This window comes from Cimex lectularius, unplaced genomic scaffold, assembly GCF_000648675.2.
Source record: "Cimex lectularius strain Harlan isolate CLEC.00 unplaced genomic scaffold, Clec_2.1 scaffold287, whole genome shotgun sequence".
Lineage (NCBI taxonomy): Eukaryota > Metazoa > Arthropoda > Insecta > Hemiptera > Cimicidae > Cimex > Cimex lectularius.
This window is the reverse complement of record NW_019392990.1, coordinates 301,521-327,801: the sequence shown is the minus strand read 5'-3', so window position 1 is coordinate 327,801 and position 26,281 is coordinate 301,521. Positions and strand designations below refer to the sequence as shown.

Below are 26,281 nucleotides of genomic sequence, written 5' to 3'. Positions count from 1 at the left end.
TTTCTAAACTAGTTTTAATCGATTATAAAATATATGAGTTATACCAATTGGGCAATTATTTGATTTCTTGTGTTGAAAACTATATAATCAAATATTGAACAACTGTTTAAATGTATAACTGCTTAAAATAAATTGTGTTTCTTTAACTATCTCATTCTTGACTGCTCGTCACGACTTCAACAAATTAGCTTAAAATAATGTTTGTGTATGTTTAATTGAAAAAAGATCAAGGAAAAGGTTCAAAATAGCGGTTTACATATTGAAGACTTGGAAAATATACCTTACACGGCGTGGCACATAATAACAGGCGTAAATTAATAGGATATTATACAATTATTTTGATGATCTTAAGACAGGGCAAAAACTCAATTAATTAAATAATACAAAACCAACATAAATTACATCATCTATTTATTCGAACATTTTTGGTACAAATAATTTTTTTTTAACGAGGATATTTCCACATGAGGGGTGGTTTACTATAAATGAATATGCTCAATATGATTCCTCACATTATTTTCATAATCTATCTGTTAGAATCTAATCTAAGATTAGCTATGCAAACAGTTATCATCCTCTAGCCCAAATTATAGTTCTTTCATATTCGATACTATAGTTATTTCTCTTTTTCAAGAAAACTATATTTATATTTGAATTGTAGTGCATCTATTACTATTTTATATACAGCGTAATCCGTGAATATGCGTCAATACTTCAGAAGGTTATCCTACATGTCAAATTGGATTAAAGGTACTTATTGTCCAGTCTATTTCACTTTTCACGTAATTTCAACATATCCACCTTTATTCCATACAGCCTCTTATAGCTCATACATTTTTTTTCATAATAAACTTAAGAAAACAAAATACAAACACACAGAATAGAAATTTTACTATTTTCTAAAGTTCTTGTGCATATTTTAATTAAGGTTTTCTTAATTCTGTAAGTATTGACAGATACGGCTTATAAAAAAGTTGTCCCTCCTAATGAGTTATTTATCATGGTAAATTGTTACCGATGTATAATTAACATTTAATTGCTAACAATTTCATTTTTTGGTTACAATCGGATAAAAAATAAAAAATATTTTGAAATTTATATTTAAAAATAGTGATAGTAATGTAAACAAAAAATTCTAAACTGTAAATCAATGAAATTCACTAATTTCGTGGTCCGCTTGACCAATTAATATATTACAATTAATTAAGGATTTTAGTTGAGATAAAAAAGTCAATGGCACGAGCGGGATTCGAACCCACGATCTTCGGCTAGATACGCCGCTGCTCTACCACTTGAGCTATCGTGACCTCGATCCACTCGGACATCAACTCCCCATCTCAACCCCACCTTTTAAATTTTCCCAGTGGATCGAGGTCACGATAGCAAACACGACATTTGAAAAATGGCAAAAGGAGGGAAAACTCAAAAGGTGGGGTTGAGATAGGAAGTTGGTGTCCGAGTGGATCGAGGTCAAGATAGCTCAAGTGGTAGAGCAGCGGCGTATCTAGCCGAAGATCGTGGGTTCGAATCCCGCTCGTGCCATTGACTTTTTTTTCAACTAAAAACCTTAATTAATTGTCAATCAATTGTTCATTCAGTTCTTTTTTGCTTGAATACTCGAAGAAGGTTTTTATGTTCAATGGGTACAAGTAAGCATCGTTTGCATTTTGCACTTTACATTAGTAGGGGTGTGTTTTTAAATTTGATTAAATGCCAGGATTTAAGAAATTAAGGTTTATAATTCGAACATACTGAATAATTGGATGTTTTTGTATCGTTAAATAACATTCATATTAATTTAATTCATATATTTAAAAAATATATACTACTTTGGCCGATGAATAAAATAATTTAGTGAATGAAAGTACCGCCAACAACGTCAATTTATTTAATGTTTGTTCATGTATTTCCATCGCCGAAACGATAACAAATGCGCGTTATAAATGGCCTCCTTCCCTAAAATTCCGCACATTTCGACCGTGTTCACTAATCTAATTTTGATCTCGCTCGTTATCCCGTAGTATGACGGGTGAAAGAAACAACTTATCAAATGAAAAGCAGGAGAGCAGGAAATCGAGATATTTTCACTTCACCGGGACAAAACGCCCGATAACATAACAAAGTCATCAATGTCTAAACGAAGAAGAGGTAATCCCGGTTTTAAATTGGGAAAAGCGGGCAATTTAATTATTGCACTCGTGCGGCCGGTTTGCAGTTGTTCGACAACAAAGAGAGCTCGAGTTGGCGCGATGATAAAAGGTTGATGGAGGTTCGTTTATATTCATCCACGTGTTGCCACTACGATTATTGATTTATTGTCTCATCCAGTCGCTATACCTTCAGGACTTTTATGTTTATTTTCACGCTTTATTTTTACATCCAAAGCGTTTTCATTATGTGTTATACGTGTATGAGTGATTAAGTGTGTTATAGATAGAAAGAACTAGGTCGAGAAAAAAAGATAGAGCCTGAGTGGTGGAAGGAAGTGCGTGCTTTTCTTTTTTGTATGTGAAGCATCCTAGGCCTTTTATCGATAAAAGAAAAGAGTAATCTTGAAATTTTAAAAATAACGTAAATAAATACGAAAGATACATTTATCTTGTAATTTCAGGGATTCTTGATTCAGGAAAACAACTTACATTTGAACTGTAAATTTCCTACGTATGTTATTAATTCAGTAAATAGCATTTTTCCCAACACATTTTTTTCATAATTTTGACCTTGAGCATATTAAATAAAATAACTGTATGCATGGAAATCACACTTTAAGTGACATAAAAGCTTTGGAATACTTGCCTCAAAAGTTGGAGGCGTTAATAAATTTAAAACATTTTCACACAAAATATTTTTAAAATGTCAAAAATTGTAATTTTTACTATTTATTTTATTAACAAAATATAATTAAAGCAGTAAATGTCAAAATACCAAGTGTATAAATAATTTTGACGTACAGGATAGTTATATGCATAATTATAAAAGTTAAGTAAATACTTATAATTACCTAAGTAATTTTATAGAATTTGTGGATTACATTCCTTTTTGAGGATTCGATTCGATTAATTGTGAATGTCATTAAATTTAACAGTTAACGAGTAAATGAATAACAAATTTTTTAAAACAAAGTATTTATTCGAATAAGTCAAATTCATTAAAAATGAAATCGCTTAATAAACCTTTGCAAATTAAAGAATTGTACACAGAAGTCAAATAGAGGATAGGATACAATGGATAAACTATTTAACTGACTTACGGAATCAAATTGCAGGTATCATCCGGCCCGAAAGACCAATATTGAGGATTTGATTCGGTTCGGATTATTAGAGGGATTTAAGTAAGTAGGTGGACTGTATTTTAACTGTTTTGTAATTATTAATCAAAAGAGAAAACAGAACTGGGTCCCCTTGAAAAAAATACTAGAGGGTTAACAAAAACAATGCGATTTAATGGTGCCACCGCCTAGCGGTAGCAATTCGGAACAATTTTAATCTTCTTCCACTTCAACATTCCGCATATATCGAAAGCAACGTTAAACATTTAATAACTTGACTTCGAAATTGAAAACTTTACTTAGTTTACATCTTTAAGCTTTAAAATAGCTTTTTCCTATTTTAAAGTCTACATAATTATTTCAGTTGTTGTAGAAGTTTTTGGTACTACTGAAAGAGTACATTGTTTATTTGTCATGAAAAAAGGGTCAAAATATGTTTGTGCATGTTTGTTAATTAATTAAATATAAAATATCCCTGTACTTGTAAAGTATTCATTAACTTGGAAAGTTTAGCTACAGAAAAGCAAACTTTATATCCCAAAAGTGCTTAACACGTCATCCATCCCGCCGCCATGTTTTATAACACACAGTAATAGTTTGCTTCATTAATTACAAAAGGGAGAAATATGACGGTTACTTCAACTCTTTCAAAACACCATAGATCACCGGTAAGAAAGCCGCACCTTCTGCTGTCTCGGGTTTGATGAGAATTCTGGAAGGATTACATGGAGCAAGGGAGGCAGAAAGAGACGGCCACGCGATTCATTTCTCTTGGCTTTCAGTAATTAACGTACAAAATCCTCAGGTAAAGTAATTATAGTCTCAGTAGGAACTAGAAGATTATTGGTTAATTTGATTTCCTGTCAAAATCATTTTAGCTATGTAGTTATCACTCTGTGAAATTAAGTTTATTCAAAAAGCTAGTTACATAAGCGTTATAAGTTTGGAAAAATTTATCTTTCATGTTTAAACATAAAAACATATAGTGTTTTTAAATACTGTAATTGGCCTTTTGTAAATGTAATATAATATTCGTTTATGGTTGGAATTGTTTTCTCTTTGTACTTGCAATCGAACATAGGGCCACTTTCACGCTTTTCAAAAACAATGAACATTACAACAAAACAACGATCGGTAACGTAAAAACGGCTAACTATTCAACCAACCGACGTTCTTTTCATCTCTGTCGACAATTGATAAACCTTCGAAACAGAAATGCTTCCAATCACAAATAAACGAACGATAAGGATACAATTCAGAAACAATAGTTAAGAATGAAAAAACTTACTCATTTGTTAGATCTACATAGAATATTTTATAATTTGATAAATGTTACAGTATAGTGGGATAATGACACGTTTTGGTATATATCTAATACGACAATTTATATACATATTAAATTCATTATGTTTAGAGGTCTATTGACCAAATTACTTTTTTCAATTAATTAATCTTTTTATGTAAGGTTTTGGTTGCAATAAAAATGCCAGTGCTCTCCGAGTGGTTTGAAGTCACGATAGCTCAAGTACATCAATGATCTTTTCTCATGCTGCCATTTTTTATTGCATTTCTTTTCAATCTACTAATTTTCTCATGAGGATTTTTTTAAAGACTACATTGTTTTTTCAAAAAGCTTATAGTATGTTGTGTTAATTCAATAACTCATTAATACGATAATGATATAATTTATTATTTAATCTTTATGTATGGTATGAGTTAAGATAATAAATTCAATAGCAAGAGCGGAATTCGAACCCATGGCCTTCAGCTGAATACGCCGCTGCTCTACCAGAGCTATCGTGACTTCGATCGACTCGGAGAGCACTGGCTTTATCATTTCAACAAAAACCTTATATAAAAAGATTAATTAATTGAACGAAGTAATTTGGTCAATAGATCACGAAATATAATGGATTTAATAAGTAAAACGAAGTATAACTTCTCTAACCGCTCCCCGTGGCAACTTGATACGTCGTCGAGAGTCGAATCCTGGTAACACATTTGAAAAATTCGAAAGGTTATAGGTTGAGATGGGGAGTTGGTGTCCGAGTGGATCGAAGTCAGGACAGCTCAAGTGGTTAGAGCAGCGGCGTATTTAGCCGAAGGTCGTGGGTTCGAATCCCGCTCGTGCCACTGACTTTTTTCATTTCAACCAAAACCTTACATAAAAAGATTAATTAATTGAAATTTGTATAGAATTGAAATGCTATTAATCATATAATATATAATATAATCATTTGAACGTAAGTTAAACTGCAAAGCAAACGTATTTCAAAATTTTATTGTGTTTTATATCTAGTGAGAAGGAAACCGGCAGATTATTTCTGTTAATAATTTTATTATGTAAATGAATTTCGATCGAATTTGTCTCAATAAACTCATAAAAGTAGCATACGGAATAGAGGATGGTGAAAATGCAAGGAGGTTCGAAGATGGTTTAGTTGATACTAAAACCAGCTAAACCGGGCTATAGTAGGTCAGAGTTCACGACCTAATAATTTACCACCTCCGCCCTTCAACCGTGTGACTCTGGGTTCTCCCTTATTACTATTTGAGCCGGCGAGCCTTCACTCATTCATCCCTATGGCATTAGCCACGTGGGGAAGCCAATTAGATTAAATCTGACATTAAACCGAAGTAAATGGTTATAAGGGTGTCCCCACATGCATAATCTAAAATTGAGAACGTTGGCTGAAATTAACGCGAGCATAGGTTAAACCGACGAACGGTTTCTGGATGAAACGAGGCAAGGGAAACTTAACGCCTTCATTCCTTCCTCGGACAAATTGTCAGAGATAATATCGTCTTACTTAAATCCTGAAAATCTCTCACTAAATCCTTTTACTCATAAGGCAGTTTATCCTACATGGTCTTAAATGGAAATAGTTCCTTGACCCTTGCGCCGGATTTAAGGACATCATAATTATAATTTGTGTAATGTTTAGTCAGTACTCCAATAAAAAAATACACATATTGTTGCAATAAAACATTGTCGTTCTGGCTTATTAAAATCATGATTTTCTTTCAGACTTAAAGACAAAAGTTTTTGTAGAATTTAACCCTATTCAATTGGACCATTAAGAAAGACCACATATCCATAATGGTAAAAAACACATAAATTAACATAATATGTTATGTACACAACTTATTGAACATTGATCCGTTTAATACCCTTTTGATATTGACTAACTTGATTTAATTGCTTCAATAATTATGTCATGTACTTTCCAGCCAGCCTAAAAATACCTACATGACGTTAATACGCTGTTTCAAGGCGCCGAGGTTATGTTAAACCTTTATGACTTTCGGTTCATACAATACTGAATAACCTTGCGCCGTAAAATCTCTCATGGTACTCATATAACGGATAATATTTCTTTTGACCTGATTGACATTTCATTCAAAAGCATTTCGGTTATACTCCATCCTCAGTGAGGTGCGTAAAGCTATGATCAAGCAACAGCAGCAGCAACAACCACCATTATCAATTACATTTTGCTATGCGAGTACCAACGGTTATGTTTGATCAGGTTCTAATCAAACTGCACTTGAAATCACGTGGTTGAAAATTGCAAGTTAATGTTTATGTTTTTTAATATCTTAAGGTGTAGATAAAACCAAAAATTAATACTTTAATTTTCTTAAGAATTGTTCAGGCAATTGTACACCTAATGGCCATTTCATGTACTCAAATATCTGCTAATTGACAATGTTCATATTTTTTTAAACTTCTTTTCTATGGAAAATAACAATTTAAAATAATTTCTTTGAACAATTTTTGACTTTCAGGAGAATAGTGAAAAAACAAGATCAATTTGATTTATTAATAATTTATTCTATATAGTAAGAACAAACGAGCTTTTAGCTTTACATTTCGACCAACTTCCTATTAGCTTTGTTGCTCGCTTTTAGTGTTTTTTTTACTGTCTTTTGGCTACGCGTTTTTTCTTTACTTGTACCGTCCAAGTCCAATTTTCTAAGGGCTTCAGAGCAGAATTTACCCAGACAGATTCCGATTAAAACGGGGACACGATAATGGGAAATATTACCGACTTGGCATTCAATTCCGATATCAAATGAGCTCTAAAAGCTTCGAGTATGGTCTACTGTAATAATCGATAGGTACTTGTATAAACCGTCAAAAATGGGCCTACAGTATTATTGAAACGTCCAACTGATGTCTTTCTAGCAGGAATTAAGGCTTTTAATTTTTTTTTAATGTTTTCACACGATTTTTTACTGATTTTTATTTATCTATTTATATTTTTTACGAGGATTTGCAACAGCAGAGGTCGTATAAACCCTCAGGGTGCCGGTGTTTTTGAAAAGATCCCATTTGGAAGTATGTCGGGTTTGAATGCAGGGCCGCTGGATTCGAACCCGGAACCTTTCTCTTACAGTGATGAGCGCTGTTTCAACCCCTAAACCGTTGTAGCCACCGACGCCCCAACTGATTTTTATAATCTTTTAACATATGACATTTGGAGAGAAAAATGTATAAAAACATGGGTATTTTACGAAAAAAAACATAAAAAACTGCACATCATCGAAAACCATTTTCAATTTTTCGCATTAGATGTTAATATATTAAAATTTATTTCTTCGTCCTGCGAATTAAAAGCTGCCAATTCAAAGATTCGATCTGATTATAAATGACTGTTTTTACACAGCCCAAACCCAATTCAGATCTCAAGTTACGAGAATTATTGACACTATTAATCCCCTGAATACTAAAACCGAATATTGAACTAATACGTTATAATCAATTAATCAATGGTGTAAATTGTAACACAATACACTACCGAATATGCCATTGATCATTTCAAAATGTTTAATATCCTCTTATATTGGCGATTTGGTATAATGGATGAGGGAAAACATAGGCTTTTAATCGACATAGGTTCCATTTTTTAATCTGATACAACTCAATACATAAAAAGTATATTGATTCTAGTTAGTGCTATTTATTTGCCCGAAATTAAAGATAACTGATTATCCAAAAACATAATTTGAGCGTTTATTGATATTTGTTTATTTCCACTGATCTAAATGCAATAATACTAGCCTGAGGTACAATAGATTGTCGAATAAGGATTCAGCCTAAGCGACCACAAGATGGTTATTCACTTTTTGAATATAAAAGCCCACTTCAAGGTTGGTCTTTGATCTTCCACAATCCCTTTTTATTATTGGTGGCAGGGAAAAGGCCTAACCGAAATGACATAAATCCATATAAGCCCGGATGCTTGAGTTTTCCTAGGTAGGTGTCCATAGCGAGAACGAAATTTGATAAGTTGGATAAAGTCCGGATTCGGCCCTGATGTGTCACTGTAATGGCTCCGAGTCAATAGAGCCGGAAGGAGAAAACTTTACAAGGTACGTGAGTGGAAAGTTAGAAACAGAGAGGCAATGCTAAAAGGGAAGTAGGTAAATTGCATTCTTTCCTATTTTCTTTCCAGTTTTCTTTATTATATTTTCTCTCCTGAGTTGTACTTAAGCATCTTCTCACCTGAAAAGTTTTAATACATTAAATTACATTTAAAAGAAGAAAGAAAGTAATAAAACAAAGAACTGGGATACATTTGATATGATGAATACGTGTTTTATTTAAAAATAAGATTAGAAAAATTTCCAAGCCAAAATGTTTGACAACAATTCTGGCCCAAATAATTAAACTACGCTTTAATAGAAACACAACTCTATTCTTTTCTAACTTTATTACTCCTATTTTTATTGCTTACGGCCATAAAAACGTTCTTGAAAATTTTACAACAATTCTGGCCTAAATAATTAATTATTTAGTAGAAAAATTATAGTATTAATTCATTCCTTCTCCTTTTCACTTAAATATTGGCTATTGAGCAACGTCCGACGAAAAAACTACTCATTTACCTTCTTTCTCTCATTATTATCTTTACAATCCCGACTTCAATAGAACTTGGGTTATCGAAGATCACAACAAATACTAAATACTACATTCTCCATGTGAGGTACGAAAAAGATTATGCTCACAAACAACCCAATGAAAGAAAGAGGAAATCCTGATAAACACAAAAGAAGAAAAAATTCACACATCTGCCCAGCGATAAATATGAAATTCATAAAATCATGAAAGCCATTTCTGCACAATTAGACCATTTAAACAATGGTACGGGTATGAGCATAAAAGGGCTTGACTATCAAGCACACATGGCCTTTATCCCAACCACAATCATCTTTGAAGAAGAATTACCGTAGAAACAAGTCCACATGAAATATGTATAAACATGTACATGCAGATATAAAATACTCAAAACTTGATTTGGATTTCTTAAAAACAATAAAAAATGTGACATACAAATAACATATCGCTGATTAAGTTCTAGGTCATATCGGAATTTTAGCGAACGATGCAGTGATAAACTAAAAAAAAAACATTGCAACAACACATAAGCCTAAATCCATTTTGTGGCTTAAACTAAGCCACATTGAAAAAGAACTGGAATCTTGATAATTAATGAACAAAATACATTAAGATCATAAACCATGAAACAAGCAAAAAGACTACTCGCAAAACATTCAAGAGGAAATCCTTTTCAACTGAAACGAATTATAAACTCTAATTGTATATTTACAAGAAATACTCCCGTATAGTACCAATTAAAAAAAAAGTTTATCAACAGAAGACCAATGTTATACTATGGAATGTGACAAAACTTTTTTAGCTTTTTAGATCTTCAGATGCTCCTTAAAAAAATTCTTTACTTTATAAATGACATGAAAAGTTAATAGGAAAACCATTAGAACCGCTCAGAGAATATAGACAAAAATGCATAAAATGAAAATCTCCACGATTCCAAAAGAAAAATTAATTAAACCCTACAGCAAGACCTAAGATCTCCTGTATCTTAATCTCTAAAAATACCATTATCCTTCTATCTTTAAAAAAAGCTCCGGGTTTCGACCTAATCACTGTAAAAATCCTTCGAAACCTATCTAAAAATTTGAAATTTTTTTTTCTTAGATTTATAATTCTGTTCTTAGAACCACTTACTTTCCGCTCCTTTTAAAAATTCTCTCAGCCAGATGGTACCCATACCTAAAAATGTGCCTTTTTTGAGACCTCTATTGGTATTTGTTTCGTTGGTGACAATTAGTCAATTAGTGCAGTTATAACACCTGTAAAATATACTGGTTTTTATTTCAACATGACATCCCATTTTACGCACTTACCAAACGGAAGGTATAAGTGAATCGGTGCATATGGTATGAGAAGCGGCGATAAAGTGATGATAAGATATAATTAAATAAGTTAAAAACCTACTTACTACGATAGTTACATCGAATATGATGAGATATGAGCACAACAAAAGTAATTATAGAAATTAAATTTACGCCATAGACATATACTTTAAAATCATATTCCTGAAAAATTGGACTTTTTGACTTACACAGTTTTGCTGCGAGGGAAGAGAATAAAACTACTGCCTATAAAAGACAAAATACAAACCAAAAATTCTGGGTTAAGCAGATCTCCATTCCTTTATTTTTGTAACATTATTTCTTACCACTAGTTTGTTTTCGGACGATGGTATTCCATCGCCTTCTACTTGGACTTCGTCGGACGAAGTTAAAGCCTAAATATTTTCCTCTTCATTTATTACTTTTTGGATGTAACTTCTAATTTCGACCGAATATATATGATTTCAATAGGCCTCAATGAAGGTGGAATCGATGCTACTAAAGAACACAAGCAATACTGGGAGGCATGAGGGAAGCAAACCGAGTACTAGCAAATCACCTCAATTGGTAAAAAGGAACTCCTGGTTACCGCATTTGGACTAAAATCCTTAACAGTTATAACGCTATCGCTTGAGCGAAAAAAGTGCTCATCCAGCGTATTAGCCTACGGATAAGGTACTGTACTTGAGACTGCTCTAGCAGCTTACGATAATCCTCTGTTTTATCTGCACGCTGAACCTGAAATCTTACATAACTGACAGACATTTTTAAGCCATTGTTGTTCAACAGGATAACGCACAGATGCAGGGGTACCTCACGGAAGTATGTCAAGACCAATCCTCCACACCGCAAACATTTCTACTCTTTCTGAAATTATCATTACTACGTAAAATAATGTTTACCTAAATATAAATCCGGTTTACTTCAAAAAAAGATTGAAGGATTATTATTAGTTCATTAAAGTTCGTGGACCGATTGACCGAATAACTTTTTTTATGTAAGATATTGGTTGAGATAAAAAAAGTCAGTGTCACGAGCGGGATTCGAGCCCACGACCCACGGCTAAATGCGCCGCTGCTCTACCACTTGAGCTATCGTGACTTCGATCCACTCGCACACTAACCTTCTCAACCCCACCTTTCGATCTGAAAAATGGCACAAATGAGGGAAAATTCGAAAGGTGGGGTTGACATAGGAATGACTGTTTTATCTCGCCAATACCTTACATAAACACTAATTAATTTTAAAAAATGTTACTAGTATTTAAATATTTCATTCCGTATATAAATTGACCTTGTTATTGTCCATTTAATTTCAAAATATTATTTTAAATATTGAATGGAGATTTCACCATTCCTATTCTTACTACGTAAAATATTGTTTACGTAAATATAAATACTTATATTTAAAATAAGTAAATAAAAATAATTATTTCAAAAAACGATTGAACGATTATTACTAGTATTTAATTATTTCATTCCTTCCGTAAATTTACCTTGTTATTTCCCATTTAATTTCAATAAATTAAATACTGAATGGAGATTTTCATAACAAATATTAAATATGGATCGAATATGCGAGTCCAAAAAATTAAAAGCAATTTTTAACCAAGTAGACAAGTTCTTTATTTTTAATTTAATAAAATAAATAAACATTAGTTAAAAGAATCAAGATGCTCTTGATGTATAGATGTTGGAAAGCAGAGTTTAGGAAAACAAGTTTTCAAATTTAATTAAAACTTTGTAATTTGTTAATTGTCGCGGCACCTGGTGATAAGAGGCTGTTAAGGAGTTATAACGATAAAAAGATTTTTTAACTAGCTAAACCTATTTAAAATGCTACCCCTGTATTGCAAGAAAAGAAAATTAAACCAGACCACAAAACTGAATTGCTATTAGTCCCATTATATCCGCAAAAAGGATGAATGCACAGAAAGAGAGAGTGAGAGAAAAAAAAGAGTGTGAGTGAGAAAGGGAACGGGAGAGACTGAAAGTTCATTTAGTTTTATGAGAATGCCTTTTTTCCCTTTTTTTATTGTTGGGACAAATACAGGTCCACGAGTTCCGTCCGCAGGGAAAAATAGAAAGGGGAAGTTGGGAGTTGATAACCCAGGAATTTAATTGTTCCGGCCTGGGATTATTGTCCGGGATACAACGTACTGTTATATCAATTGAGCCGGGACAAAATGCTCCTCAGCAGAGTCTAGATCAATTTCAACTCACCTTCGGTTTCTGCGTCGGAATCTGCACATGGCCAAGGTCGTTCTGCACACCGAATGGGTAGCGGACCTCCTTGAGCACGTTCGGTTGGGTCCCTACATAACTGCCTCGGCTCCCGCATTGCCTCATCCCAGCACAGTCATCACCACCACCTGCAAACACGGAACATTATAATATTTTAAAACTTCCGCAGTATGTATCGATACCACCTGTAATGGCCGTATAATTTTATTCATACTTTATATTTATTTATTATAACCATCGTAATAATATAATGGATTTCATATTCATGATAACAAATAATTAAAAACTATTGTAAATCCACATGGTATATACATACGTATATGCAGGGCCAACTTTTACATGTATACATATGTATATACAGCCAACTTTTTACATGGCCTGACTAAATATATCTTTAGCCAATGACGCTTTCAAAAGAAGGTGTTTAATATTTTTTGCCCATTTTCTAATTTTTTAAATTAATTAATTAATTATTTTTTTAGAAAAGTATACAGGGTACTTCGGGCCCATTTCAGAAACGGCTCTATACATCCTGACACATCATTTTAAAGGATTTAGTACCCTGAAAACCTTTGTATATGGCAATAGGATTTCAAACTGGTCATAAAATGACTAACTTGTTAACAAATCTTAACAGACCACATCATAAGCCGTCTTCTATTTGTCAATTAAATTTGATAACGCTTGCTTCTAGTTGTAAAGCTGTCAGTTACGTCTGTTAAATTTGTAGAATTTTACATTTTATTAATATTTAATATTATTTGTTTAATATTTTTTCGTTTATATCTTCACATAATGTATTATTTATGTACAACAAATATTTCTTTATATTTTGCCTATTCAGGGTGTCCTTTTTAGATGGCCCGGTTGAATTTCTCTGGAACCAATGACGCTATCTAAACCCAAGCATTATGTGTTTAATATTTTTAAGCCTAGTTCCAAAATTATTTCCTTTTTTTGTAAACAAAATTATGCAGGGTGATTCAGGACCAGTTCAAATTCAAAAGTTCAAATACACCCTTACATCCTGACACATCATTTTAAACGATTTTTTATGCTGAAAACTATGGTGCTGTCGGATTTTAAATTGGTCAAAAAATAATATAGTTATAGCAAACAGTTTGAAAAAACGCATTTAGTTTATTCCGTTGTTAATTCCAAAAATTGGTTTCATCAATAAAGTAAACATTAATTATTCAGAAATCGTGAGATGCGGTCTGGTGTAATGTAGGTTTGAGAAAAACATTTTCTTTATGGTGCCAACGTTTCGATCTTTATTGAGATCATCTTCAGGGCCTGGGATTTACAAACATTGTTTACATTTAACACATACATTTAGGATGTGGAAAAGTGAATGTATACAATGCAAAATATATTTTTTATATTCAATCAAAGTATTTCTACTCACTCCACATCCTAAATGTATTTGTTAAATGTATACAATGTTTGTAAATCCCATGCCCTGAAGATGATCTCAATAAAGATCGAAACGTTGGCACGATAAAGAAAATGTTTTTCTGAAACATACATCACACTAGACCGCATCTCACAATTTCTGAATAATTATCTATTAACGGTCACTAATCACCACACAAAGTAAACATTTATTGCTTTAAGGTTTACTTTCTGAGAGGAAATATTAATTCCCGGAAATAAATTAATTTTACAATTGAACCTATTCGTTACGTTCAGTATTCCATTCAAAATGAACCGAAGAGCACATTTTTCCGACGTCCAGCGAGTTGATATGTGCTACTTTAATGATAGTGGTGGTATCGCGCGTCGTGCAGTCAATGTGTACTCCCGGAATGTTTGTATATATATATANATATAGAGAGAGAGAGAGAGAGAGAGAGAGAGAGAAGATGATCAGTTGCATTCCATCAACAAGAAACCGGCAGCGTAATTTCGACGAGGAACAGAATATTTTACTGTATGTTCGCGAAAATCCGAGAATTTCTCTCTCCGAAATGTTGGAAGGGTTTTAGGTTTTTCAAAAAATAAAATTCGAGATGCACTCCGGACTATTCTAAGCCGTACCGCGTACATCTTGTCCATCTTCGGGACCCCCCCCCCCTTTATAATTGACTATATGTAATAATTTGCTATTTATTTTGACTTATCCGCACATAATTTTAAAAAATAATGGCGTTATAATAAAAACTACACAAAATGTAAAACACGCGCGACGTTCTACTAAGCATGCACGATTTATGTGCTTTGTCTGTCTATATCGTTAATTTAAGTTAAGTATGAGTAGAATTATTTTTGCGTTGTTTTTATTTATGAAGTTTTCGATCGCAAATTGTTTAGTACTACCTAGAAAAAATAGTAGCCTTAAAAAATTTATTTTTATCCCTTTTCGTACACCCATATAAATTTGGACTTCTTATTTTCACCAAGTCATATTACTGGGACTACGGTCAACAATGCTCCCAGCACATATATTGAGGGATTTGGAGATGTGTAATTCTCTGGGCCAACCACGCGAATAGTGACGTGAAGGATTTTAGTAAGGGCTTAAATAGAAGGATTAGGGTGAGACAATAGCCTAGAAGGGAATTTCAGGACGGAAATCAAGTCTGGAACGAATGAAATGTTGAGGACATTGTAGTTGATAAGGTTTGAGAAGTAGTTGGGAACACGAATAATTTGCATGAGGACATTTGAATGTAATGCTTGGATGGTTGGATATCGGACGGCTTCGTGGTACCCCACAGATCTGATCAGTAGGTCCAAATTGGGGGAACTGTTTTTTAAAGTGTTAGTTTGTTTTTTATATTTGTGTCTGATTTTGATTCTAGCCGTCTTCTTAATTGCCCTATTCTTTTATTCAGTTCTCCTCGCTTCCATCTAGTGCGTGGATCAACCTCTGGCTGTTGTTTAGGCACGGTTTTAAGTAGCGTGTGTAATATTGCATTGGCAAGTCGACAGTATAACTTGCACAGGATGGGACCAGGGATACTATGCCGGCTCAGAACGGTTTTATATCCGTAAAATCGTTGCCGCACTCCGAAGCAGCTATCATTTAGAAAGGTTTTAATGATGAAAATGATTGTGTAGATATTGCTTTAGTTTGTTCAATTTCCGGATGCCAGATTATGTCAAACGCTTGGGTGATATCTAAAAACGCTTCCAAACAGTACTCTATCTTCTCTAATGCCAACGATAACGCATCTAAAACTCTTAAACATTGTTGATTTGTGGGCACGCAAGGATAGAAGACGAATTGGTGAGTGGGAAGGATATAAAACTTTCTTGAAGGTTGGGATGATCGGTCAGGTAGATGTGGAAAAAAAGAAAAACTACGTAATAAGTATGCCAACGTTTTGTCAAATTTATTGATTGCAGTAAGGACAGAATGACAACATTCAGATCCTATTCGAATTGCACAGAACTTTTAAAATTAGTGCATTAACATTTACTATTCGTTAAGATTTTTAGTTAAAATTACAAAGATATATTTGAACGTTGAAACATGTTTTTCAAAGTACGTATAACAATATTAATCTACAGCTGATAATAATAGTTATGGAAGACACTTACAGAAAACTTGTACGGATATTGTTTTGAACTGAATCTATCCCTTAGCCCGCCTTGAGGATGTCAAGAAATTTGTCGAAACTTCGGCATACATAAAACAAAATTTTTCTTTACTTTTTAACATCTACCTGACAGATCTCATTCCACCCTTCTAAAAATTTTAAATCAAAACGGTCAACTACTCAAAATTTAACATAATGTGTAGAGATTAGTGACCGTTAATCGATAGTTATTCAGATATCGTGAGATGCGGTCGGGTGTGATGTAGGTTTCAGAATAACATTTTCTTTATCGTGCCAACGTTTCGATCTTTATTGAGATCATCAAAGAAAATGTTTTCCTGAAACCTACATCACACCCGACCGCATCTCACGATATCTGAATAACTATTTAACATAATGATAGGAATGATATTGTTAAATCCTTGAAAAGGTATTTTAAAAGGACTCTTTCGATGTTTTTGGACATCACTAGAAGAGGTCTGAAGAGAAAATGTTAAACATTTGTTTTTATGTGTGGTAATTACTGACCGTCAGTCGATGACCGTTCGAGATTCGGAAATTGTAGGATGCGGTTTGGTGTGATGTAGGTTTCAGAATAACATTTTCTTTATCGTGCCAACGTTTCGATCTTTATTGAGATCATCTTCAGGGCTCAAAGTGTTTGTTTTCTGCGTAAGTGTCCCATTCGTGTGTGTCGTGTTGAGAGTGCCCTCAATGTGTTCATGGCAATCATTTGTTTTTATAATGCATGAGCAAAGAATTTGATTAGTAATTAAGTTTTAACATTTGAAGACTTTACATATATAAAAACAATATTATCTTATCGTGATAAGATATTGTTATTCTATTCTATAGGCTATTATTAAAATTTAGTTTTTATCTTGACTCACTCTATTCCGCAGACACAGTTTCATAAAAAATAGTCTCTATTTTGTAAAGCAATATCGATGTCGTGATGCTACCTGAGTGTTTCATGAAACTGGTGCATTCATAATAGCTGAAGAGGGGGAGCGGGCAGCACGCCGAAATCGATATTCTTTGAAAAAATAAAGACTAATTTTTACATATAAAATTATTTAAATCACATTATTTATCACATTTAATCAGGTCATTTCTGTACAAAAGAACTTTTGTTTCAAATAATATATTGGTTTTCAGTCATTGTCAATGAATGATTTTACGCTTTTTGAAAGAATCGTCAAAATAAAATGAACAAATATATTTAATTCGACAAAGAAAAATACTCTAGAATAAAAAATATTGGTTACATTCAGGATGCAATATTGGCTTATGGTTTTGTGATGGCAGAAGTAATAAAACATGAAGCTCAATCCGACCCCTGGTTACATCAACTTTGAGATTTAAATATAAGTTTTATTCAGGGCTTTGAATGATAAACTTTTCTACAAGGAGGCAAGACAGAACAAAAGCTTGAATGTAGTTCTGAATAATTTTATTGTAATTATTGAAACTAATTTGATATAAGTTGAATTTCTTGAAATTTTAACCTGGGCGGAAAAGGCATTAAGCATTTTGAAAGTTTTTCTAGAATCTATCTATTAAATCTAGACAAAACTTGTATAATTATTAAAATAATAATTACTGTATAGTAATTTTTTTCGAATGATCGATCCTGACACTCGGGCTTGCTTTGGAACTATCCGCAAGACCGATTCTGCCGAGTTCGTCAGGTGACTGAATTTTCATATTTTGTACTTATTAGGACAAGTGCTCCTCAGAGAAGCATTTTTGTCCCATTCCTTTTCTCAATATTCACTGCAAATATGATTCAAAATGATGATGCCTCGAGTCGAACAGGTAATTTTGACACCTCATTGAGTGTATAATAAACACTGAAAAATGAATAATAAATTGTTAACCAATTGGACAAGTCTTTGTGGTACTGTACACGTACGATCCTGCGACAAAAGGACCACACGCCTCCTATCCGTATTAATAACGGTTGGGCCAAATCCAAGTCTGGAATAGCTAATTTCAGAGTATCTTTCCACAATAATCACTGCACACCAAGACATACTTGATCATGACCATCAGCATAACGCTGCACTGAGGACCACATATTTTACAATGCAATGGAAGTTCTCTATAAATAAAATGAGCCAAATAAACCTTCTGATCTTCCAAGTTCCTATCGACTCATTAGTCTCCGTTCTATCCTTGCCAAAATACTTAAAAACTACTTCTTCGACGATCATTGCCAATAAATGAAAACTCTAAAATTATTCCAGATCATCAGTTTGGATTCCGCACTTTTCACTCGACAACTCAACAATTACATCGTGTTGCTGGCAATGTAGCCTCTTCCCCCGAACAAAAACAGCATTGCTTGGGTGTCTTTCTTGATTTAGAACAGGCCATCGATCGAGTCTAATTCTCGGGCTTGCTTTGAAAACTGAAACACATCCCTCATACGTACTATCTTATTACAATTAATTAACGTTTTTAGTTGAGATAAAATCGTCAGTGTCACGAGCGGGATTCGAACCCACGATCTTCGGCTAGATACGCCGCTGCTCTACCACTTGAGCTATCGTGACCTCGATCCACTCGGACACCAACTTCCCATCTCGACCCCACCTTTTGAATTTTCCCTCCTTTTTGCCATTTTTCATGTACTATCTTATACTGAGATCTTATCTGACGGACCTATTTTGCCCAGTCCGTCAAGGATCTGAATTCTCACCTTATATACCCATTAGGGCGGGTGTTACTCAAGGAAGCATGCTTGGCCTATTTCTATTTTCAATATACACTGCAGATATTCCTACACATGTTAACATTTCAACACATACATTAGCTGCTGATACCTCTAGTCTTACACGAAATTTTGACCCTTCATTAAACACTCAACAGTGAAAAATGAATAATGAATTGTTCACAAAATGGATAATCAACAAACCTAAGTAAAAGCGTACAGATACTACATTATAGCATTTTTCCGTTTATTTAAACACGTTCCCTTTTGTTACATATGTTTCTTAACCATATTATAAAATATGTTGACATTAAATAATTATCGAAAATTGACTTACATATTTTACATTAATGTGGGGTTTTTTTAGTGGCCGGTTGTTTTATAATTTTCTGAAGTTATGAGGAGCGGTCAAGAATGAAATATTTTAGAGACGGTAGGGCGTCAAATAAACAAAGTGAAATTTTATTCCCTTTTTTTCAAACCGTAGCCTTAAAAAGAATTATATGAGGGAATGTAGGGGTAAGTCGTGAGTAATTATGTTTTGTTTTACCGTACAAGGTGGGAATTCGTTACGCCTGTTTTGTTTTTCACCCAAACGTTGCCAAGTTTCTTACACCCACAATGACAAAGTGATTTCTTATTTTTTCTTTTTTCTTTGTAATTTTAAAATGCTTTGAAAAATATGTAACACAATTTTTTTCAAGCATTAAGTTACGAACCTTCTTTAAGGTTAACTGAGCGAATGATCTTTTCTCATGCTGTAATTTTTGATTGTATTTATTTTCAATCTACTTTCTCATGAGAATTTTTTTAAAGACTACATTATTTTGCAAAAAGCTTATAGTATGTTGTATTAATTCAATCACTCATTAATGATATAAAATATTATTTAATCTTTATGTATGGTATGGGTTGAGATAAAAAAGTCAGTGGCACGAGCGGAATTCGAACCTTCTGCTAACTACGCCGCTGCTCTACCACTTGAGCTATCACGACTTCGATCCACTGGAACACCACTTTTGATTTTTTTATCTCAACCAATGCCTTACATAAAGAACAATGGAAAGATGTTATTTGATCAATCGGAACACAAAATCTAATGAATATAATAAATTATTATTTTACAAACTTGAAAAGGCAATTCTGAAATCCTGTAAAAGGAGTACTCCAAGCACAGTCCTCACCGCTCCACACTACTTCAAAAAATTAATGAACAACCGGTCGCTAAAGAAAAATATATAATAATTTATGTTTTTCTGAATGCATCATGTTTTTTAATTCGGCAGGGATTTCTTTTTTAATCTAATGTAGAATAATACTATAAGAAAAAAATTTAAGTTTGAAAATATATTACGACTTATCTATTATTATATTATTTTGTTTATTTTTATTTTAGTATTTGGATTATAATTAATTATAATTTTCATGATTGTTTTTAATATTATAATAAATAACAAATTGTTGACGATCGCTTGTTATTTTTTAATCTGAAGATTTTCAATCGAGTAAACTAATGGGATACATGTGGAAAGTGTTTCTGGAAGGAGATAAATTAAATTTTACAACCTTGCCAAGCTAATAGCTTCCGAAACGGCGTAGGAGCGAAATCCGGTGGAACCGTTTAAATCCTAAACAGGCTTGCTGGGCCCATAACCGTTCCAGAATTGCCTGAAAGGTTTAATAGAGCGTGAGATACGTGGAGTTGCTCCTCATTGCGTTTTAAGTACGCAACATTTACTATTGTTAAAGCTAAATTACACAAACATTTACAAGAGTTCAATGTTAATTTGTTTTTTTTAATTTGGCCACCAAGGTGAGATAACAGATGCTAACAAAACATATATACATTAAAATATTTGATTCTGTATGACTTTGTAAACCACAATAAAAATATAAGTTATTGTAACAAACAGCTTGAATATTCGCCCTTTCAAATAGAATGTTTAAGCAAGTGCGCTGTTTTCAAAGTAAATCTTAAAACTCCCGAGTTTACAAACAATTGTTTTAAGTCAAAACAGAAACTCCGACTCAGAGTCGACTACTGGCTAGCACATCTCAATAACAACAGAATATTGGGGAAGTTGTTGAAGTTTGACAGTCGCCCCTACTTGTTCATTATCCCCTTAATGAGCTTTCTTTAGAATCGAAAACTGTGTAAGCAAAAACAATAATTGAAAAGCATAATGTTGATCGGTGATGATAAAACTTGTGGAAAACAATCTAAACCAAACTTTACAAACACTCGGTGTTCGTTCTACCTAGGTAATATAAGGCAGGTAGAGAAAACGTCTGTAGTTGTCTTGAACAATAATTAACTTTAAAAAGCACGGTTTTAAATTAACTTTTTACTTATATCACATTTTTTACATCGCATTCAATTTAAATTAACTTGAAAATGACACTGCTTGGCAACTAAATTTTTATAGCGATTTGGTACATATACATTTTATTTTTCGTATTGTTTTCAATGCCACATATTTATTCTTAAATTACCTATTAATGTCTAATTTTTCAAACCGGAAAACAAAAAATATACTTCTAAAAGAGACAATAAAGTTAAGTGTTAAAAAATCTAAAATGGTAATAGTTCTACAATTTATTCGGATATACTATTTACCGTCAGTTTACCACTAGTATTATTTTTAACTGGCAATGGATCACTCGTAGGGTCCGTCCATTTTTAGCCCACAATTTTACATTTTTCAAAAACCATATTATTATAATTTTCTTTTTTTCTAGGTTTAAATTTTATTACATAAATCATACATCTTAAAATACAGTGTTTATTTAGTGCACAGTATTTTTTTCAATTTGTTCATTATTTTATATCATTCAATTTTAATGATTGTAGTTTTAAAGTCAAACACCAAAATAACCCAAGTTCATCGAGCTTTTTTTATCACATTGTAAATAATAATTGAAATATTCTTTACATTAAAACTTTTGACAACACTCAAGTCGTCACAGAATGAGAAATAGCTCGGTCGAAATCGGAAGTAGGTTTGAGTAATCGATTTAAACTGAAATATTTAAAATTTATTATGTAAAAAATTTAATTACAAATTCCAAAAATTAACATAAACTAAATAAGCAAGATAATTTGAGAAAGCATAGTTAATGTTTTGCTGAAATAATACTGATACGTAATGATAAAATTTTCAACCGAATTTCAATTTTAAATGAGAGTTCGATTTTGTTCATTTACTCAAATATAAAAAACCGGCACACTGGGCGACGGTGTCTCTATTTTCGTTGTAGTTTTTTTTATATTTTATTCCTGTGGATTAGTTAGATTAGGTTTCTTCAATTTTTTCGTTTAATGTTGTTATTTTCTGAACGTTTATTGTCTTGTAATGTTTTTAATAGTGTAAACGTAATGTGTAAATATGAATGCGCTTGTGCGTATAATTATTTATTTGGAGGTTTCATTTTTAGGTGTTATTTGTTGGGTATTTAAAGTTCTCTAATGTATTTTGTTTTTGATCTTTCTGTTCATGGAGTATTAACGTCATGTTGATTTTCACTGTGTCTGGTTCATGATTGTGACGAATTAAGTATGTGGCTTAATTTTGATAATGTTCTGAGATGTTTTCTGAATCAATATTTTAATGTTCTTTCAGTATCTCCAGAGTATTTGTTTACAAATTTACATGTAGATTGATGATATAAACTTAATTATTGTCTATTAAAGTTGACCCTCATCGTGTTTTAATTTCGATTTTTTTAAAGAAGTTTGATAGTTTTTATGATTCTTTTCATGTGTACGTCGTTTCTTAATAATTTGTGGATGGTGCTTTTTTGTATTAGATTTTCTTCTGCAATTTTTATTATGGCTTCTAGTTTTCTGTTATAGTTTACGGTGATAAGTGAACTAAATTCAGATTGGGGATCATATGTCTTACAATTAGTACAGAAGTTTGTGGGCGGTTTGATTCTACATTTATGATATCAGTTTGGCTTTGTTTTCTGTGTATCAGAAAATCAAGCATTTGGATAATTCTACTGAGATTTAGGTCTATGAAGTTGATGCTATTTTTTTTAAACAGTGTTCAGGTCGGGGCTTTTCAAATATTTTCAGAGGAACCCGAGGCGCACTTGTCCTCGTCCGTTATGATGACATCAACGCCTTACATTAAACATCTGCTCTTTTAATGAAGGCCTGTTTTATTGGTTGAGTGAATGAAGTATTAACTGTTTTTTAATTTCTTTTGTTTAACCACAGTAACTTAAAATAAATTACAATGGTGTATTCTATTCTCAGTTATGATCTTTGGGAAGTGGGTCTCCAAGAGGTTGTAGAGAGATTTTTGTGATTTGGATTAATTGTGACGCTTATTCGTTGCCTCGGTTATTGTATAGCATTGTTAGTATGCCTGTAATCTCATTGACTCGGATAGATAGGTTTAAGAAACTTAAGTCAAAGTACAGTAGTTTGGAAGGAAGAGATTATCGTGTTATTGTATTTGTATACTAGATCAATTGACCCCTTGGTAACATGATATGCTTTTTAACTTAAGTTATATCTTTAGATTAAAATACGACCTGGCACGATAAAGAAAATGTTTTTCAACAACCTAAGTTACACCAGACACGCATTTCACGATCTCCAAATAATCATTGGCTAACGGTCACTAAACACCACACATTTCTAGACTATAAGAACGAAGAACATGGGATTCTATGAACAGATTTCAACTACATATGGACACCAAGCAAAGAGTACTCTGAAGGACATGGCAAACAATGAGAAGAAACTTGCATCGGCTATCAATCAGAGAACTTTTTTTTGAAATGCAGACAACACAAGGCCCAAAAGATGATCTCAATAAAGATCGAAACGTTGGCACGATAAAGAAAATGTTTTCCAACAACCTACGTTACACCAGACCGCATTTCACGATCTCCAAATAATCGTTCGCTAACGGTCACTAAACACCACACATTAAAATACAAGCTTGGACAGTTTGTGCACAGCAAATAGTTTATACGGTATTTGGAAGGTTTGTGTATTTCTGGAAGGAATGTCAGGTTTATTGATATCGGATTCAGGTTTATGTTTCTGTATTATTAACTATTAGGAAGCAGTTGGTTTTTTTCCGATCGGCAGACCAGCATCCGCCTTCAATATTTTTAAGCTGAAAAAATATTATGTACGTAATTAACGTTAAGTTTTTGTACTGCTATAAAATACCTTTACCTCAAAGTTTTATATAATTCTAATTTAAATTATGCTTTTAAATATACTTTTAGTTAGTGTTATTTTCTTTATGTAATTGTTTCCGATGCTTTTGATCGTTTATTTTGAATTAATCTCCTTTCATAGTCTTTAAAATGTTGTAACAGACATTTAATATTTCTGTACAATTTGTTAAGAAAGTATTCAATCAAATTAATTTTTCTTTCATTTTATTAATTAACCTTTCTTATAGTTTTTTTTACTTTATTTTATTTTTTGTATTTAAAAATTCTACGAATAAATACATGGGTGTTATGAAAGTAAATCGTTACGAAAACTCGATAATTTTTTTTCAGTCTAGCGGAAAAAATTGAATAAGGGTTGTACGGATTATTTGCATACTCTGACATAGTTAATACATTAATATTTGCCTGGGCGAGGCGCTTAAGGATTGTTCAACCGGCAAGTTTATCTTTTCCATCTCTGCACAAAAATATTGATTATTTTATAATAAAACTTTATGGATTACATTTGCTTTCATATCTGTTTTTATCTTCAGTGAATAAACCCTTAATGACTTATATCATCTTCAATTTATCCTACTTTATTTTATAAATATTTTTTAGTTTTTTACTGTATAAAAGTAAATAAGTAAATATTGTATGTAATATAAAAATTTTTAGTAAGTACAAAAATGACGGTAGATTATCTGTCATGAAATTTTAATTGTTTTATCAACTTTATGTGCATGGTTAGGGATGCTTAGAAGAGGTGATTTTTATTACGCGTTATGAAGTAAGGACGTAAAACTTTTATTTCATACCGCTGATTTGATATATTTACAAATAAATCTAATGACAACTAATTTACTGGTTCTTGAGTAGAGTTACCAATAACCTTTGAAAGAAAGGATTTTTATGATTTAGATATGCCTACCGGAAGTTAAGACGGTTTGATCGTTTCAGTGCCGACAATTGTACTGACGCAACTTGAAGATGGAGTTTGTGTTAACAACATTCCCTCTTGAGTTTGAGAGGTCGGGCTCAATCGAATGATTAAAACCGCTCGGGGGTGCGCCGTTGAACGCTATCAGCGGATGCCCAATATTTTGCGTAAGTTGAAGCGGTTAATTGGATTCTATCCTATCCAACGGCAGATTTTTACCTTCGTAAACGAGGTAAATTAGGATAATCTAGCGGTACGAGTAAATGAAACGTTCGCCCATTTCTTGAAATCAGGAGGCTAATGACCATAAACATTTGTGGCTTGATTGCCAGTTAATTTGAAATAAAAGTGACGGTACATTGTTCCACACTTACTTGGCGACATTAGTGGCTTTCTAAAACACTCTGAACCTAGAGAACGGCTATAGTAACTATTCAAAGATCAAGTACTATTATGCAAAAACATAAGCGTAACGACGAATAAATTTCGTTGACATTATTTTTTTATTTTTTATTTTTTTTGGTATTGTCTTTATAGCCATAAACCATGTGTAGCCATGCCGCAGCCAACGACCCGCCAAACGCCGGAATGAGGGAATCCATCCACCCACGGCACTGCACCCCCATGGTGGAGCAGTAGACCCCCACAGACCAGCGGCCCCCGCGACGCCCGGCCGCAACCACAACCACCACTCGATTCTCCTAATGCTTTCCTTTGTACATTATGATTAATCTTAGTTAAATATTTAAATAGCAACTTATACACATTTATACTCCCTGAATATAATAGCGCCCTGTAGTCAAAAGTCGTATCCACGATTTTCCCTAGCGCATCAAACAATTCATTTCTTGTCTCTCTGTATTTTACACATTTCATAACTATATGCTCCATCGATTCTTCTTCCATGCAGTACTCGCAGAGTGCTGATGGAAGTAATCCTACTTTTGCTAAATATTGTTTGCATACAGCATGGTTACACCTTAACCTATTTATGGTTTTCCCGAATGCTTTCCCTACCATGTCCTTTTTGAACCAACTTTCTGTACAAACATTTGGTTAAATCTGCTTGTAAAATTCACCTTTCTTCGATCCTTGATATCTAATCTGCCATTCTTTCCGGGCGAATTCTCTAATAATTGGGATCAGATCCTCAAAGTGAACTTTAAA

General features: G+C 32.9%; 1 protein-coding gene across 1 annotated transcript in view; it reads right to left on the bottom strand.

Moving 5' to 3' along the window:
- Window positions 1–26,281, bottom strand: part of LOC106670304 — a 281,929-nt gene that overhangs the window by 214,344 nt on the left and 41,304 nt on the right. The window contains exon 3 of the mRNA XM_024229610.1: window positions 12,712–12,860. Coding sequence (XP_024085378.1) covers window positions 12,712–12,860 — 149 coding nt within the window. The remainder of the gene's footprint in view (window positions 1–12,711; window positions 12,861–26,281) is intronic.